This window comes from Phyllostomus hastatus, unplaced genomic scaffold (genome assembly GCF_019186645.2).
Source record: "Phyllostomus hastatus isolate PE091 unplaced genomic scaffold, TTU_PhHast_1.1 phas_contig_150, whole genome shotgun sequence".
In the NCBI taxonomy this organism is placed as follows: domain Eukaryota; kingdom Metazoa; phylum Chordata; class Mammalia; order Chiroptera; family Phyllostomidae; genus Phyllostomus; species Phyllostomus hastatus.
Window position 1 is genome coordinate 39,373,978 of NW_025333611.1, and position 15,829 is coordinate 39,389,806.

The window sequence follows — 15,829 nt, forward strand, 5'->3', positions numbered from 1 at the left end:
GTGTGTTGCAGACTAACCATCAGTACAGCACCACTGAAACAAATTACAGTACACATGTGACGGAAATATTATGGAGCTCAAAAGTACAGGACATCTGTCTCTACATACTTATTTAGAAATCTCTCTAAAATACAACGTTACATGAAGAAAAGCTTATCTTTTCAATTAAAAACAAGCTGTGGAGTAAGAACCTGTGCTTGTATTTGTATATGCATAGAAGGACTCCAGAGAGATGCAACACAAACAGGTAAATGTGTTTGAGTGCCCAGTGCGCGTGTGAGCTCGGAGATGTCGTGGGGGGTTGAGGTACTTGCACTGTACACTTGTTTACACTCTCATGTGTCCCCTCTTCCTGAGATGTCCTTCCACCACATTCCCCTGGATCATACCATTAACTAGGTAGTTAGCTATCCTAGGATGTGCTTCCCATCCCCACCAAGCTGGCTAAGACAGTCTTAAAGAAAAGATAGTAGTTCAAGTTTTCTGTCCAGTATTGATAATGGTTTTTACCTTCTATACTTGACCTCTTACAGTCTGAAAGGATCCTGAAAACTTGTCCTATCACCCATCATATCAGAAGTTTCAAAATGAGTAAATGAGTATGTAAATGAGGCATGTAAATCTTTTCCAGGGATAAGCAATGGCCTCAGAACTACCATTCCTGGGTTCCCCGCTCTTCTCCTCGTTACCTGTCCACAACTCTAAACAACTTCCATAAAGCAGACGCCAGCGTTATCTAGAGGGTGGGCAGTTCCACAAGCTGGTGACATGATTAAAAAGTTGACTGACACAAGTTATACATATCATGATTATCAAAAAGAGCTAAATATCTCGGTCCTAAAAAAAAATGAGAAGAATTTGATCCAGAATTTGAGCAACATGGCCTATCACTCTTCATGGAAAAATATCACAAAGCAGAAAAGGCTAGAGCCAAGGTACCTTATTCAAAGGTCATTTAACAACTCCCAAGGAGTCCAGACCCAAGCCCCTACTTCATGGGAAGGTCCTGAAGCAGCCCTGGTCAGCACTCTTCTCCCTGGCCTACACAGCCACCTCAAGGGCCTCGAACTAGTGGTTATCTGGGCTACAGATGTGCATCAAAGTAGGCAGTCACAATGCCCCCCACACAAAGGGCAACAAGAACAAGATGAAAATGAGACTTGTTTGTTATCTGCAGAATCCTTTTCTTTTATTTTTTTAAGATTTTACTTATTTTGCCCCGGCTGGCATAGCTCAGTGGATTGGGTGTGGGCTGCGAACCAAAGTGTTGCAGGTTCGATTCCGTCAGGGCACACGCCTGGGTTGCAGGCCACAGCCCCCAGCAACCGCACACTGATGTTTCTCTCTCTCTCTCTCTCTTTCTCCCTCCCTTCCCTCTCTAAAAAATGGATGAATAAAATCTTAAAAAAAAAAAAAAAAAAGATTTTATTTATTTTCAGAGAGAGGGGAAGGGAGGGAGAAAGAGAGGGAGAGAAACATCAATGTGTGGTTGCCTCTCACATGTGCCCTGACTAGGAATTGAACTGGAGGCCATTTTGTTCACAGGCTGGCGCTCAGTCCCCTGAACTACACCAGCCAGGGTTGTTACCTGAAGATTCTTAAGCAGAATTTCAAAATCTGTACATATATGAACTTTAGCTTCCTGTTTACAACAGAGTAATTTGTTGTTGACCAATGATCCCACTAGAAGAAGAAAAGTAGAAAAAATTGGGGGGAACCCACAAAAATGAGGGGGAAAGCCTTGGAGAACTATAAAAACAGCACAGATATGAGCAAAAAAGAACTTGAAGAAGGGGGGTAAAGAGAGGGTAACAAGCAGGGCACACCTACCAGGTCACCTCTGGGAGAGTAGGTGTGACCACGAGTGGGGAGGCAGGCGGATGAAGTGGGGACTGCAGCTGAGAGGCTGAGGCACTGGGCACAACGGTGAGCCCTTTTACACAGCTGGGCAGGTGCAATAGGAATTCAGGAGCCACCAGAGGAGATCCTGATGAACCACTGAGGTTCCACTTAGGAAGTGCAAACAGGACACAGGTGACCTGGAGTAAGCCAGCCTCTCAACCACTGATAACCAGACCTAAGAGAGATGAACCCCTGGTGAGACCAGGGTCACCCACTTCTAAAACTTCCTGGCACACACGAAAAGCAGATTCATTCCTAAGAAAGAGAATACCATCTAGATCATCAACTTAATCTACCATTTCACATATAACCGCTAGTGTTCAATAAAAATTCTGAAGAACTAGAAATCAGAGAAAAAGAGAAAAAACAAAACAGAACCACCAGGAGACTCAGATGTTGTAGTTACCACACGCAGTCCTTTTAAAAACTGTGCTAGAACACTTCCAGCAATGGAGAGTAACGGGGTCTGAATCTACCCTCCCACCCTTAACCACTGAAAAGCCAGAAAAACACTGTCTATGAAAACTTGGGTTTCAGACATTGGACACACAGCCGCACAAGACAGGGATTACTGATGGACGAGAAACAAACGAGGTGAGCCCTAAGACTGTTCAAGCTTGCTGCCTAGACAGTCTCCAGAAAGCAGTGCGGGGGAGGGCAAAGCCCAGATGGAGTATGGCTGGCCACTTCAAGTTGAGAAGATGAGGAGAGAGTCCAGAGATGCCAAGGTGGCTAGAGTTCACACCAGAGCGTCAAAAAGGAAAGAGCCTCGGAGATAAAAAGCTCTGGGGAGCTGAAGAGGATTCCTGCCCTACAGTCTTTAGCTGAGTAGTAATCAGCAAGTACATGTGAGGAACAACCCAAGACCTGGGTGGGGGGTGGAGGTGGAAACACAGTGAAAAGGCGAGAGGGAACAATACTTGGGGTCACACAAGACCAGGAACAGTTTGTGTTCCCACTGAAGTGGAAAATCTAACTCATAGTGAACTCAGAAAGGTTATTATTACTTAAAAGCGAGCCTTGAGAGAATCAAACTGTTTCTAAATAATTTAACTGTATCCTAGAACAAAGCTCAAAAAGTATTTATAGAAATAAAAGAATATTCAACATCCAAAAAAGTAAAATGCACAATGTAATGTGTCCAATAAAAAATTAACCAGGTGTGGGGGCAGGTGGGAAGGCAGTGGAGAAAGAGAAGAGAAAGGGGTGGGGTGGGGAGGAGGACTAGTGGTGGTGGTGGTGGTGGTGGATGAATCAAACCCAATCAAGAAATGAAAAAGACAGGTAGCAAATGAGGACACTAAAAGTCATAGAACTGTATTGCATTTGCTCAAAAAGGTAAAGGCAATATTTCAAATAAAGGCACAGATGATATAAAAAAACACCCACATTTAACTTCTAGCTTTGAAACATACAGTTACTATATGAGATCAACAGCAATTTAGATATTGCAAGGAAAAGACTAGTGAAGTTGAAGACACAGCAATAATAACTGTTCAAAAGGAAAAAAAGAAAATAAAAACAGGAGTTAAATTAAACAAACCGTTAGTGAGCTATGGGACTTCAAGACAAATTGTATTCCCTAGGGAACTGAGGATTGAGAGGAGCGCAAAAAAATTATTTAAAGAAATAGTGGCCTAAACTTCAAATTTCAAGAAAACTATAAATCCACAGATCCAAGAAGCTCAACAAAAACCTAAGCAAAAGAAAAAAAAAGAAAAGAAACTCTATTAAAGCATATCATAATCACACTGCTAAAGCAGTGATAAAGACAATATCTTAAAGCAACCAGAGAAAAGAAACACATAAAAGAAAACAAGGATAGGAAGGAATGACAGCAGACTTCTCATCAGAAACAAAGCAAGCAAGAAAGACAGTGGAGCAGGATCTTTAAAGTACTGAAAGATAAAAACTGTCCACCTAGAATTCTATGTCTAGCAAAAGTATCTTGCAAAAAAACCAAGGCAAAATAAAGATATTTTCAGACATAAAATTATATTATATAAAAATCACCAGCATAGCTTCATTATAAGAAATATTAAAGGAAATCTTTCAATAAGAAGAAAAATACCAAAGAAACCTGCTCACACACAAAGGAATGAAGTACATGGATAAAAAAACTTTTCCTACTATACAACTGTTTAAAGGAAAAATAACACTGTGTGAGATTTATAACAAATGTATAAGTAAAATCTATGACAGCAACAGCACAAAGTTCAGAAGGAGAGAAATGGAAGTGTACTGTTGTTAAGGTTCACACTACACAGGAAGTGGTATGATAGTACTGACACACTCTATATTATAATACCTAAAGCAACCATTATTAAAGGGTTACATAAAACTAATTAGTCAACAAAGGAAATAAAATGTAATTTTACAAAAAATACAAGAAAAAAGGAAAAAAAAGGAATAAACAGAAAATACAATTGTAGGGGTTAGGGTTGCCAATCTCCTCAACACAGTTGAAAATTGCACAAAACTTTCTTTTTTAAAGATTGTATTTATTTATTTTAGAGACAGGAGAAAGGAGGTATGGAAAAAAAGGAGAGAAACATCAATCCAAGAGAGAAAAATCCCACAGGCTGCCTTTCATACATGCCCCATTGGGACAAACACGCAACCCAGGCATGCCGTTCCCTGACAGGCAATCAGGCTGGCGACCTTTCACTTGGTGGGGTGATGCCCAACCAACTGAGCCACACCAGTCAGGGCTGGAAACTGAATGTAACTTTTGATTTCCTCAAACACCTAAGTGACCCCCTGGTACCCAGAGTGGTGGGGCAGGGAGGGGTGGTTCCAGGAACCAAAACTGGCAGATGCTCAAGTAAGTCCCATATACAAAATGGTGTAGAACAATGCATAGTCCGCCCTCTGCATCCGCAGACTCCCGACTGGAGACTGAAAACAGTATAGGTGTTTACTTATCTTTAAAAATCTGTACACAAGCACTAACACACTGGGAGGAAGGCATGTCCAGGGAGAGCACACAGGCTGCACACCCCTTTCCCACAGTTTGTTCTGTGCATCTCTTCTCTATGGCTATTTCCGAGATGTACCCTTTGTAATAAACCACTGATAGCAAATGTAAAAAAAAATCTGTGTGTAAGTGGACGCACACAGTTCAACACTGTATGTTCCAGAGTTGACTCTAAATCGAGTGATGTACACTTAAACCCACCCATATCAATAAGAGCATTAAATGCAAATCTATCTAAAGGAACTGGAAATACGAGAAAGCAACTAGTATCCACTGGAAACAACAGCCAGAGAACATTACAACTGGGAGTTCAGTGCAATGCAGTATAAAGTGCCAAGTGTCCACAATAAGTCTGAAAGCAGTCTAAGCCCTCTGGACTCTACAAACTGACCAGGCAAGGCCCCACACTGAGGACAAAACTCCAAAAAACAGAATTAAAATTGAGTAGGACAGGAATAAAAGACATGGCATGTGTGGGGGGGGGCGGAGAGTCCAGATAAAAATAAGAGAACAAAACCAGAAAGTCTCATATACTGCATAAAACAGAAGAAAAAGAAGAGAAAACTGGGTAGTTTTCTAGCTTATCCTGATGTTTTAAGGGGGAAACTTCCCTACATGCAAAGAACTGCAATTCAAAAACTGCTAATGAGGCTGAGAAAGAGAAATAAAGTTAAATGCTGGTCCTGCAGAAATTAAAAGAGCAAAGTGGGAGTAGTGTCTGCCTGTGATCTGAGGGTAACTGGCAAACCCAGAAGTCACAGAGGACAGGAAAAGGGAAAGAAGACAGAAATGTCACTCTCCACCATGCCTACTTTGTAAAACTGCTCAGCTTAGTTAATGCCAGCAATCTAAAGATCGGGAGAAACCAGGAGACCATGTGGGTACCAAACTTATGGCTGCAGAAGAGGGAGTTTGGGTTTACTAACTCATTAGGTTAACCAGAAATTCTGAGCTGGCAAGGGAAGAATGTTATCATCATTGCTTCCTTTTTGCTTCCTGTATTATAGTACTTTTCTACCTCAATCTTGCAGTTTTATTTTGTCTGTTAGTTATTTATATTAGTACACTTCCCCTTCTCACCCCTTAACATGCTGTAAGCTCCAGAATGACAGGGACTGTGTTTTTTTCATTTATGTATCTTCCATATGCTTAGTATAACACCTGGCAAAATGTTTTACACATAGCACCTGTCGCTTCATTACATTAAGAAAAAAATCAAGGACAGAAAGGGAAAACTTACTGTATTGTTTCAGGGAAGTATCGGGAGGCATATTAAGCCAACATTAACACAAAACTTGTTTAGCACTGGTTGCTTCAGAAGTAATGTCCCTTCACCACCTCTGAAGTATTAAAAAGGGGCTTCATGCCCCCTTGGCAGAGATGCTCAGGATATTCCCTGTGGATCCAGGGACATATATTTTTAAAAAAATGTCTAGGAAGCACTAAAGGTCAAAGAGAACTTTGAGATCTGCGTTGAGATTCTGTGTTTCTGAGTAGGGCTGTCCTCAAAGACTCAGATTAAAAAGAGCAGAGGAAGGAAGTGAGGAGAAACAAATCTATCCCAGAACTTACACTGGAACGAGCAGCTCCCACCCCATTAGAAACCTGTAACTTGAAAATGCAAAAGCTCAACCCTGCTCCATCAGAGAATCACCAGAACACACCTGTGCACACGAGGCATTTCATGTGTGTTATTTTCATTTCATACTTGATACTATTACCCTGATTTTATAAAAAGACAGACACTGAAAGAATAAGCAATGAATGGATTTTGAACTTTGAATCAAACCATCTTCTTCCCACTGGACCTTCCTGCTTCTAAGATAAATAAGCAATGGTAAAATACAACATTGCTTCTTTTGTGTGCTGACATTAAAAACTTAATTTTCTACCATGTCTCAATCTCCATGCCATAAATTTACACTTGCATGCCTTACCACTTATTTCAAGCTCCGCCCAATGTGATTTCTTTCCATTTGCTGCTTCCTCAGAGGACATAATTGTGTACATCCTCCGAGGGTCAGGGGGCTCGTATTTTTCTTTGGGCATGCCTGTTAAATTAAGAAAAGAAACTGATCAGTATTATGAAGAGTCAAATAACTGAAAATAACAAGATCTTTTTAAAAGTAGACACCCACCCTAGCTGGTGTGGCTCAGTGGATTGAGTGTTGGCTTACAAACCAAAGGGTTGCAGGTTCGATTCCCAGTAGGGGGCATACGAGAGGCATCCACACACTGATGTTTCTCTCCCCCTCTGTTTCTCCATCCCTTCCCCTCTCTCTAAATATAAATAAATAAAGTCTTTTTTTAAAAAAGTAGACACCCATATTATGATCTCTAAATATCCTTCCCATTAGGAACTTCTTGGAGAAATGAAGGATTGAACAAATTAACCATTAAAAAAATTTCTGAGAATCAGACAAATTTGAAAAATATGTTGATATTAAAGGACTACTGTTCATTTCACTTGTTGGCTTTACAAAAAAACAAACCCTTATCTGTTATAGACACATTCTGAAATATTTAGGTGGAATGGAATTACACGCTCTTACGTATTCCCCAAAATGTCTTGCCCAGTCTTATATCACCTTATTCATCTGCATGAATCACATAACCCACTTTAACCAATTCTCCACCTACTCTGAATACCTACACAGTTAAACATAGCTGGAAAAAACCTATCACCACATGAATTTAAAGAGAGCTAGTCAGTGATTATTTCCCTCAAATGGACTCTTTATACTGACCAGAAATTATACTGTTGATTCTCCCGGCCCCCTGTCCTACATGACTTCTCCAAATTTCCAACACCTATTCTTCCATCTCCCTGCTCTTCCATTTTCTCATTAGAACAGGAAACCACAAGAGGCCTTTGTACGAACTCCAACCTAGCCCATCTATATCCTCTGTTTTATTTGGGACAAAATGCCTGTCCTCTTGGCACATAATCTCACCCCATCACCTTGCCTATTCAAGGACATTGCTTGGCAATTTTCTCCAATTCAAATTTTCCCTCCATACTGGATCTTTACCTTCTTTTCACATACATGGTATTACTTCTTCTATTTTTTAAAAGTCTTAACCCCATTTCTCCTTCCAGTCACCACTTTTTCTCTCATTCTCTTTACAAGCAAAAATTTCCCAACAGTTGTACATGCTCCGTTTCCTATACCTACTCTCCCAGTTAAACCCATTCACACCAGTACATGCTTTTAACATCCCACCAAAAACTGTCAAGAAGACCAGTGACCTCACACTGTTACTGTATATCCCAGAGATTTTAAAAAAATTTTTTTAGAGAGAAAGAGGAAGGGAAGGGAGTGAGGGGGAGAGAGAGAGAAACATCAATTTGTTGTTCCATTTATTTATGCATTCATTGATTGATTCTTGTATGTGCTCTGACTGGGGATCGAACCTGAGACCTTGGCATATCAGCACAACACACCAACCAAACGAGGTACCCAGCCAGGGATATCCCAGTGATTTTCAACCTTTTTCATCCCACAGCACACACAAACTAATTATTAAATTCTGTAGCACACTAAAAAATATGCCATATTTTTTGCCAATCTGACAAAAAAATAGGTATAATTTTGATTTAGGCACACCCGATGGCCATTGTTGTGTTAACTATTGTCACTCTTTTGTTTGACAATCTAAGGGAAAGAGGTCAGTGACCCTAAGTAAATAGTCAGGTATTGCATGTTTTAAACGTTCTTGCGGCGCACCAGTTGAAAATCGCTGTTATATCCACAGGTCACTTCTCAGACTGCCTTTTACTTATCCTATGATCAATACTTGATGTAGATGATCACTCCCTCCTAGAAACATTTATTTCACTTGGCTTTCAGGATATCTTTTCTCTTGGTTTTTCTCTTTCTCTCTCTCTTTCAGTCTTTTGCTACTTCTTCCTGCAGAGTTGACACTAACTCCATTTTACCAAGAGAAAGCTGAAGCCCAAAAAGGTTTAAGCAATTTCACTAGTATTACAACGCTGGGAAGTAACAGAATCAGGCTTTGAATGTGTCTGATTAAAAGTTAAAGCTACTTTTTAAGTGAAATAAACCAATCACAAAAAGACAAACACTATATAATTTCACTTATATGAGGTACTCAGAATAGTCAAAATCATAAAGACAGAAAGTAGAATGGACGCTACCAGGGCCTGGGAGAGAGGCAATGGGAAGTTACTGTTGACTGGGTATAAAGTTTCAGTTTTACAAGAAAAGTTATAAAGATGGTAATGGTTGCACAACATTATGAATATAATAACAAGAGCACCACACTTAAAAATGTTGCTAAGATAGCAAATTTTATGTTATGTGCATTTTCCCACAATAAAAAAAAATGGAGAAAAGTTAAAGTTACTTTCTTCCTGCTATTCTATCTCCCTACTGATGGGACTTGTGCTATTTTTCAAACACAGAAATGGGCTTTGACCATGTAGTCAAAATGCAGGAGGAAAGTCATCCTAAAAAGCTGCTCGAAAAAAAGAATACGAATGGTGAGAATAATCATATGTATAAGAAATAGCACTGTTTTTCTGTTTTGTTAAAAACTGTCCTATGTTAATTTCTTCAGAATAGAAATACAACAACTGAATTTATAGACCAATACAAAATACACAACACGGAGAACTACACAGTCAAGAAATGTTCCCATTCAGTCCAGAGGACAACTGGTCAAAACCAGTGACCTTTCGGAACACTGTGACTACTTCAGTAATAATCTAGAAAATATAAAATGCTGTGTAAAGCTACCAGAATTTGAAAACATTCCTTAAGATCACCCAAATGCCATTTTTCTGATCAGATTCTACTTACAAAACAACCATTTGCTCTTTATTGCCTTTTCCGAATAGAATTTAATAATGAAGAAATTACTCTATCCAGCTGAGGTATTTAGGTCCTATTATTAATCAATTTGACTTCTTAGTGAAAGTTCAGAAGTCCGATTTACCAATATCATGTGAGGTGAGGGTGAATCAATATCCAGAGTTGATCACAGCTCTGAGAATCAATAAAAGTGTTACTGAACTAAGAAATCTGAAAACCGGGCCCCGAGCCTGGAGTCATTCCATCAGCCTGAGCAGCCAACCACTTCCTTTCTTTGTTTTCTGTAACAGAGGATGGGCTGTCTTAAAATTTAAGACACAGGCCATTACTCTAAACTCAACAGCAGTGAGATCTTTATTTCCCAAATCCCTGAGAGTGAGGATAGGCAGGAGGGCAGGGGTGGGGGATAGAGGAGAGGACATGTTAAAATAAAAAAAAGGTAGCGTCCTCCAAGGAGCAGTACAAGCAGCACAGCCCCACCCATCTTCCTGGGAGTCTGACAGAACACAGCGCTGGAGACTAGGAAGAGAAAAGGATGTAAGAATACACATAATTTAAGATTCCCTCCCATGGCTTTGAAATCAACAAAGCAAATCTTACTCTCTAAAAAATACAGTATGTCACAGTAGATTGTCATCTACAAAAAAAGGACGAACTTCCAAAATAGACTTGAAAACTGTCAAGGATAATTACAAAAAACTTTTCAAAATAGCTAGGCCAGAGCCAGTGGGTATATGGCACCTGACTAGTCAACCTCCTGCTGCTCCAGCCCAGGGCTGGACAATACTACTAATACTGCCAGCACAACGCCACCCCTGCTAGATCTCAGAGAAACAGTTATTATATTAGAGTAATTATTTGTCTCGAAGAAACACAGGACATTACCTACCAGCATAGAAACATATGCTTTCATAGTTAAATATTTTATAAAATGGCTTAAAAACTCAGAACTACCCTGGGAACCTTAATGTCGTGAAGATGACTTACAAACCACTACACAACGAATAGAGGGCTACCCTGGAGCACTAAAACTTAGGGTGGACTAGCTGCACACCATCAACCTGGAAAAGACTATCCTCTCCCACAGGGAAGGACGTCGGGAACCCACAGCCTCTACTCATTTGGAAGGGGGGGGGGGTGGGGTGTGTGTGTGTGTGTGTGTGTGTGTGTGCGCGTGCATGCGCGCGGGGACAAGCTGGGCAGGATTCACAGGGGGGTTATACGGAATTTATCAGACTCCAAGGTAAAGAGGAAAGGTTTAAGACAAGAAGAACTAAGGAAGCAGCCTGGAATGAAGGCCTCCATAAAGGCCCAGTGTAAAAGTCACACCCCAGCCCCACTGCAGCCCCAAACAAACGAATAGTTCCCTAGCTACAGCCCTTGAACTAAGCCTGTTTTGACCATCCTCTGACTAGGAGTGAGTGGAAAGGAAGAGCTGCTAGAGACAGGAACATAGGAAAGGAGACAGGAGCCTCTGGCCTATACTTCTGTCAGGAATCAAACTTATGTCCAACCAAAACTGGGGACAAATATTTGAATGTTTCCCATGGGAAAAGAACATGTAATGACAAAGCCAGCACTGAAATCACCAATCATAACTGCCCACAGCCAAACAGGTGTGTCACAGCCTGCCTCTTGCCCACCCCACGCACACTCAGCCTTCTAAATGGGACACTGAAGAACCCATCCATACCATTACCTGAATAAAAAGCAAAGCAACACAGAGCAGCCAATGTCAAACAAATTTAACACAGTATAATGACTGCACAAAAACCACCACCAAAAAACAAAATACCACAGAAATAGAAAAACACTTGGCAAAAAAAGTGCTTCTTGTGCTAAAGAACATGAAACTCATAAACAAAAACAAGTAAAGTACTAGGGAACAAGACAAATTGAGATAAAAGGTACAGTGTAAACCTAGTAGAAAAAATATAAGCATCTGAATATTAGACTCTCTAAAACAAGACTGAGACCAAAAAAAAGGGGGCAGATCACGGAATATACCAACATATTTCCTACTAACATAAAAGGCAAAAAGACAAAAGAAAAACAAACAAGTGATCAATGTAACACTATGATAGTAATTCCCTATTCAGTAACTCAGCAAATCTACCCTTCGGTATTAACCTAAAAGAAATATAAATGTCCACAAAGACATTTATACAAATGTCAGCCACAACACCTTTATTCCTACTGCTAAAAATGGAAAACACCCCAATGTCCATCAACAGTGAAAGGATGATCAGACGGTGATGCAGCCACATAACCGAGCGCTGCTCAGCAGTAAGCAAGGACTGCTGATATAACGAACACATATATGAATCTCAAATATTATACTGAATGAAAGAGACCCAAAAGATATTTCATTTACATGAATTTTGTAGTGATAACAGAGGGTGCCCTTGTGGGGAGTGATGAAAATATCTGATAGCTTAACTGAGGTGTGCTTTATATTGGTCTATATAGTTATCAAAACTCCAATTGTACCTTTGAGATTATACATTTCACATATATTTTATCTCAACTAAAAAATATTCCAATCTCAAAAACTTCGTTAAGTGTGAAGACAAACAAAAAGGCATTTTCAGACAAGCAATTACTAAGAGAATAAACAACCCATGTACTTTTTGTAAATAAGCATTGTTTATGACAAAAAATGCAAAAACCCTCAATCACCGTCACAGAGAATATATGGTAAAATCAGTTACTGGGCAGCCATACTATGGAAGATCATGAAGCTGTGAAAGGAGGTATTAAGTAAACAATTGGTATTACACTGAATTACTTCATACTTAGGAATAAGCAAGTAAGTACTTAATGATGTTAAAAACCACGAGTTTCAGGGTAAGGGAATATTTATAAATAAATAGAAGTAAATGAAAACACCAATACTAAAAATGACTTGAGAATATCAACATAAACTCATGATTTTTTTGTTTGTTTGTTTCTAAGTAGCCACTGAAGTGTTCTAAAAGCAATGTTACCGCTGGAACAACAGCACTCTCAATCCTTGATTTTGATCTCTAATATTAAGAAAGCAAAGAAAGTTCTTTGTAAAATGCTCAATTAGAAGATCGAAGCAGGAATTTTATAAACCAAGCACGGGACTTCCCTTAGTGCCAAAGAGCTACGTCTAACGGGGTTGCCATGTCATGTCGACATTACACAGGAGCCAGCTAAGGGGCCCTCACAGGCCAAAGCTGTGACAATTTGAGCAAAAACAACCATAATTATAATGGAACAAAATACACTAAATCAGTATTTGTGTTGCAGAAAACAGCTGGCAATGATGTAAAAGATGGATTAAGTAGCAGAAGACACGTGCAGTAATCAAGGCAAGAAAAGCAAGAAGGGAGTGAAGAGAAGGCCATAAGTACAAATCAGCCACCAAAATTGTGGCAGCTATTAAACCAAGACAATTGGTCATTTGAGAAAGATTTAAGTGTTTATACTTTCAGCAGGTACTGCATTTCAGAGCAATCAAATAGCCCCAGTTGAAGGAAAAGTCCTACTTTACAAAAGAAAGCTAATAAACAAAGAATGAAAGAACTTTTTTTAAAAAGCAACATCATTTCGTAATTCCTAGGGACCCTTTTTAAAGCAAAGATTATAAACTGGGTGAAAACCCTTAGATGAACCACTGGTGCAATGCAAGGGTAACACCACCACCCGGACTGTTTTCTGATCATAAGGGAGAAGAAAATGTTCGAGGGAGAAATAAATTGTTACCTTCTTCAACAATCTTTGCAACTGCTAATGGGGGGAGGTCCACCAGATACCGCTGTCTCTTGATGTGGGGGAATATGAAGTACACATCAACAACGCTTACAATGACACCAAAGCAGCAATCTGAAAAAATGAGAATGCAGGACTTTCTGCAGGATAACTGGTCTGCTGACTTCAATAAGCTAGTGCCAGGACTATTCTAGATTTGAAAAAAATTGAGAGATACCATCAGATGTAACAAGTAGTCCCTATGTAAGATCCACAGATCAGCAATAAAGGACATTTTGTGGACAGTTAGAGAAGCACTTCATACTTAGTTCCTATTTACAATATTAATGATTATGCAATGTTATTTAGGCCATGTAAAAAATGTGTTAAAAAAGAACTCTAAAGTTAAATAACCTATTTTAATTATACTACCCAGATTTTTCCCAAGGGAAATGAGGTTGAGTTACAGCCAATCTCAACTAACAAAATAAAATGCTATATTTAATATCTTTTTCCTTTACATGCGTTTTATATTTTCTCCTTCATTCTTTGTGCTGTACTTCTTTCTCAAACATTAAGGAGACAAAAAGAGGGGCAGAGGAAAAAGAAAGGGAAGCAAAACTCATGTGCAGAAAGAACCTTTTATTTGACCAAGCTCCTCTCAGAGCTACAAGTCAGGGTATATACAAAAACCTAGTGACGTTAACCTTGGTACACCAATTCACTTCTCCTGATCCAATTTTTCAATAGGTCTTACCCAATTTTTCACTAAATCTGACTGACTTTTTACACCTTCAGGACTTTTAACCCATTTTCTCCATTTTTAAAGCTACTTTAAGTTAATTTAGACCCTCCTCATGGCTCAGCTTCAAATATAAAACAACTTCCTCTACATCTATCTTCCTGACAGATGCTCATGTCCTTTCCTATTTAATAACCTACAGTGGCCCTTCCTGTCCACCTATCTAATGTCCAAACTTCAAAGTCCTTTACAATCTGGACTTAGACAACAATTTTCTCATTCAACTACAGCCACTCACATAGCACCCTATGAAGTCCTAAGTTAATTAGAGCAAGCCTACTTCTAAGACACAGCCTTTCAATACATGCTAATCCCTTCAGCAAAAACAATCTTTGCTCTCAACTCCTACTCACCCTGCAAGGCCACTCAGGTCACACTGAGAGCCCTATAAACCCTTCTCAACAAAGGCACCATGCATACTAACTATTCTCTCCTCTGCACGCCATACATTTATTCACTAGAGCATCTATTTCCCAAGCAGTTCATATCTCCTGGGGTCCTATGTAAGGCCTAGCACATCACACTGATGAACTGATCTAAACATTCTTTTTTTCATGACCCAGAATCAGGTTTCTATAGAAGAATGAGCAAGAAAAATTCAAAAGCAATTCAATCCACCTGAACCTTTTAAGGTAATTTTCTTTATAGAATGATTAATTCAACAAATTTTTACTAAGCACCTTCTATGTGCCAAGCACTCTGCCAATGTGCTAGGAATAAAGAGTAAGAAATTCATGATCCTGGATTTCAATCTACTAATGAAGCAAAGAAAAAAGATCTCACAACCAACTACACTAATCCCACTACCAACTCTTTCTTATTTTAGTAGACATCATTCTAATTTAGGACTTTCATGTTTTAATTTTCTTAAATCCTCAGCCAAGGACATTTTTTCATTACTTTTAGAGAGAGAAGAAGGGAGAGAGAGAAACATGAAGCCAGAGATAAGCACCAATCTGTTGTCTTCCACAGGTGCCCAGACCGGATATGGTAGACCTGGTGTCTCCCATGGGTGCACTGGACCTGGAGATAGTATGCATCCGGACTAGGGATCAAACCTGCAACCTAGACGTGCCCTGACCAGAAATTGAACCTGGTTATGGGACAGCACTCCAACCAACTAAGCCACGCTGGCTAGGGCTAATTTAGGACTTCAGTTCCCATTTTTTCAACTATTACAACTGCCTTTAATAATTGGTGTCTGTGCTTTAAGATTACATACAACTAACCTACATACCACTCTCAAATTATTCTTCAAAAAGCCAAGTTCTAATTACTCTGCAAAATTCAGAAAAGAAAAAAAAAACATTTTGTTGAGAGCAGACTTCAGAAAAAAGAATTGAAAAGCTTATCTGAATTACTTCTGGTCCTACACCAGCTTTAAAACTACAATTCTATGACATCCTCTCTCCCCCACCCGACTTACTACTGCTTAGAAAACAAATTCAACTTTTTAGTTTAGAATTCAAAAGTCTGCCTTTCTAGACTTTTGTCCAGTACTTTTAAAAAAAAGATTTTATTTTATTTTTAGACAGAGGGGAAGGGAGGGAGACAGAGAGGGAGAGAAACATCAGTGTGTGGTTGCCTCTAGTGCAC

The 15,829-nt window shown here is 39.4% G+C and overlaps 1 protein-coding gene across 7 annotated transcripts in view; it reads right to left on the reverse strand.

Annotated features, from left to right (window-relative positions):
* Window positions 1–15,829, reverse strand: part of CNOT6 (CCR4-NOT transcription complex subunit 6) — a 56,564-nt gene that overhangs the window by 26,659 nt on the left and 14,076 nt on the right. For 3 of the 7 annotated variants that reach the window (XM_045820338.1, XM_045820327.1, XM_045820309.1), the window contains exon 2: window positions 6,817–6,930. In XM_045820338.1, the coding sequence (XP_045676294.1) occupies window positions 6,817–6,928 (112 nt within the window). In that variant the 5' untranslated portion in view covers window positions 6,929–6,930. Of the gene's footprint in view, window positions 1–6,816; window positions 6,931–13,446; window positions 13,567–15,829 lie in introns of all 7 variants that reach the window. The other 4 variants (XM_045820333.1, XM_045820318.1, XM_045820301.1 and 1 more) reach the window with 2 other exon arrangements.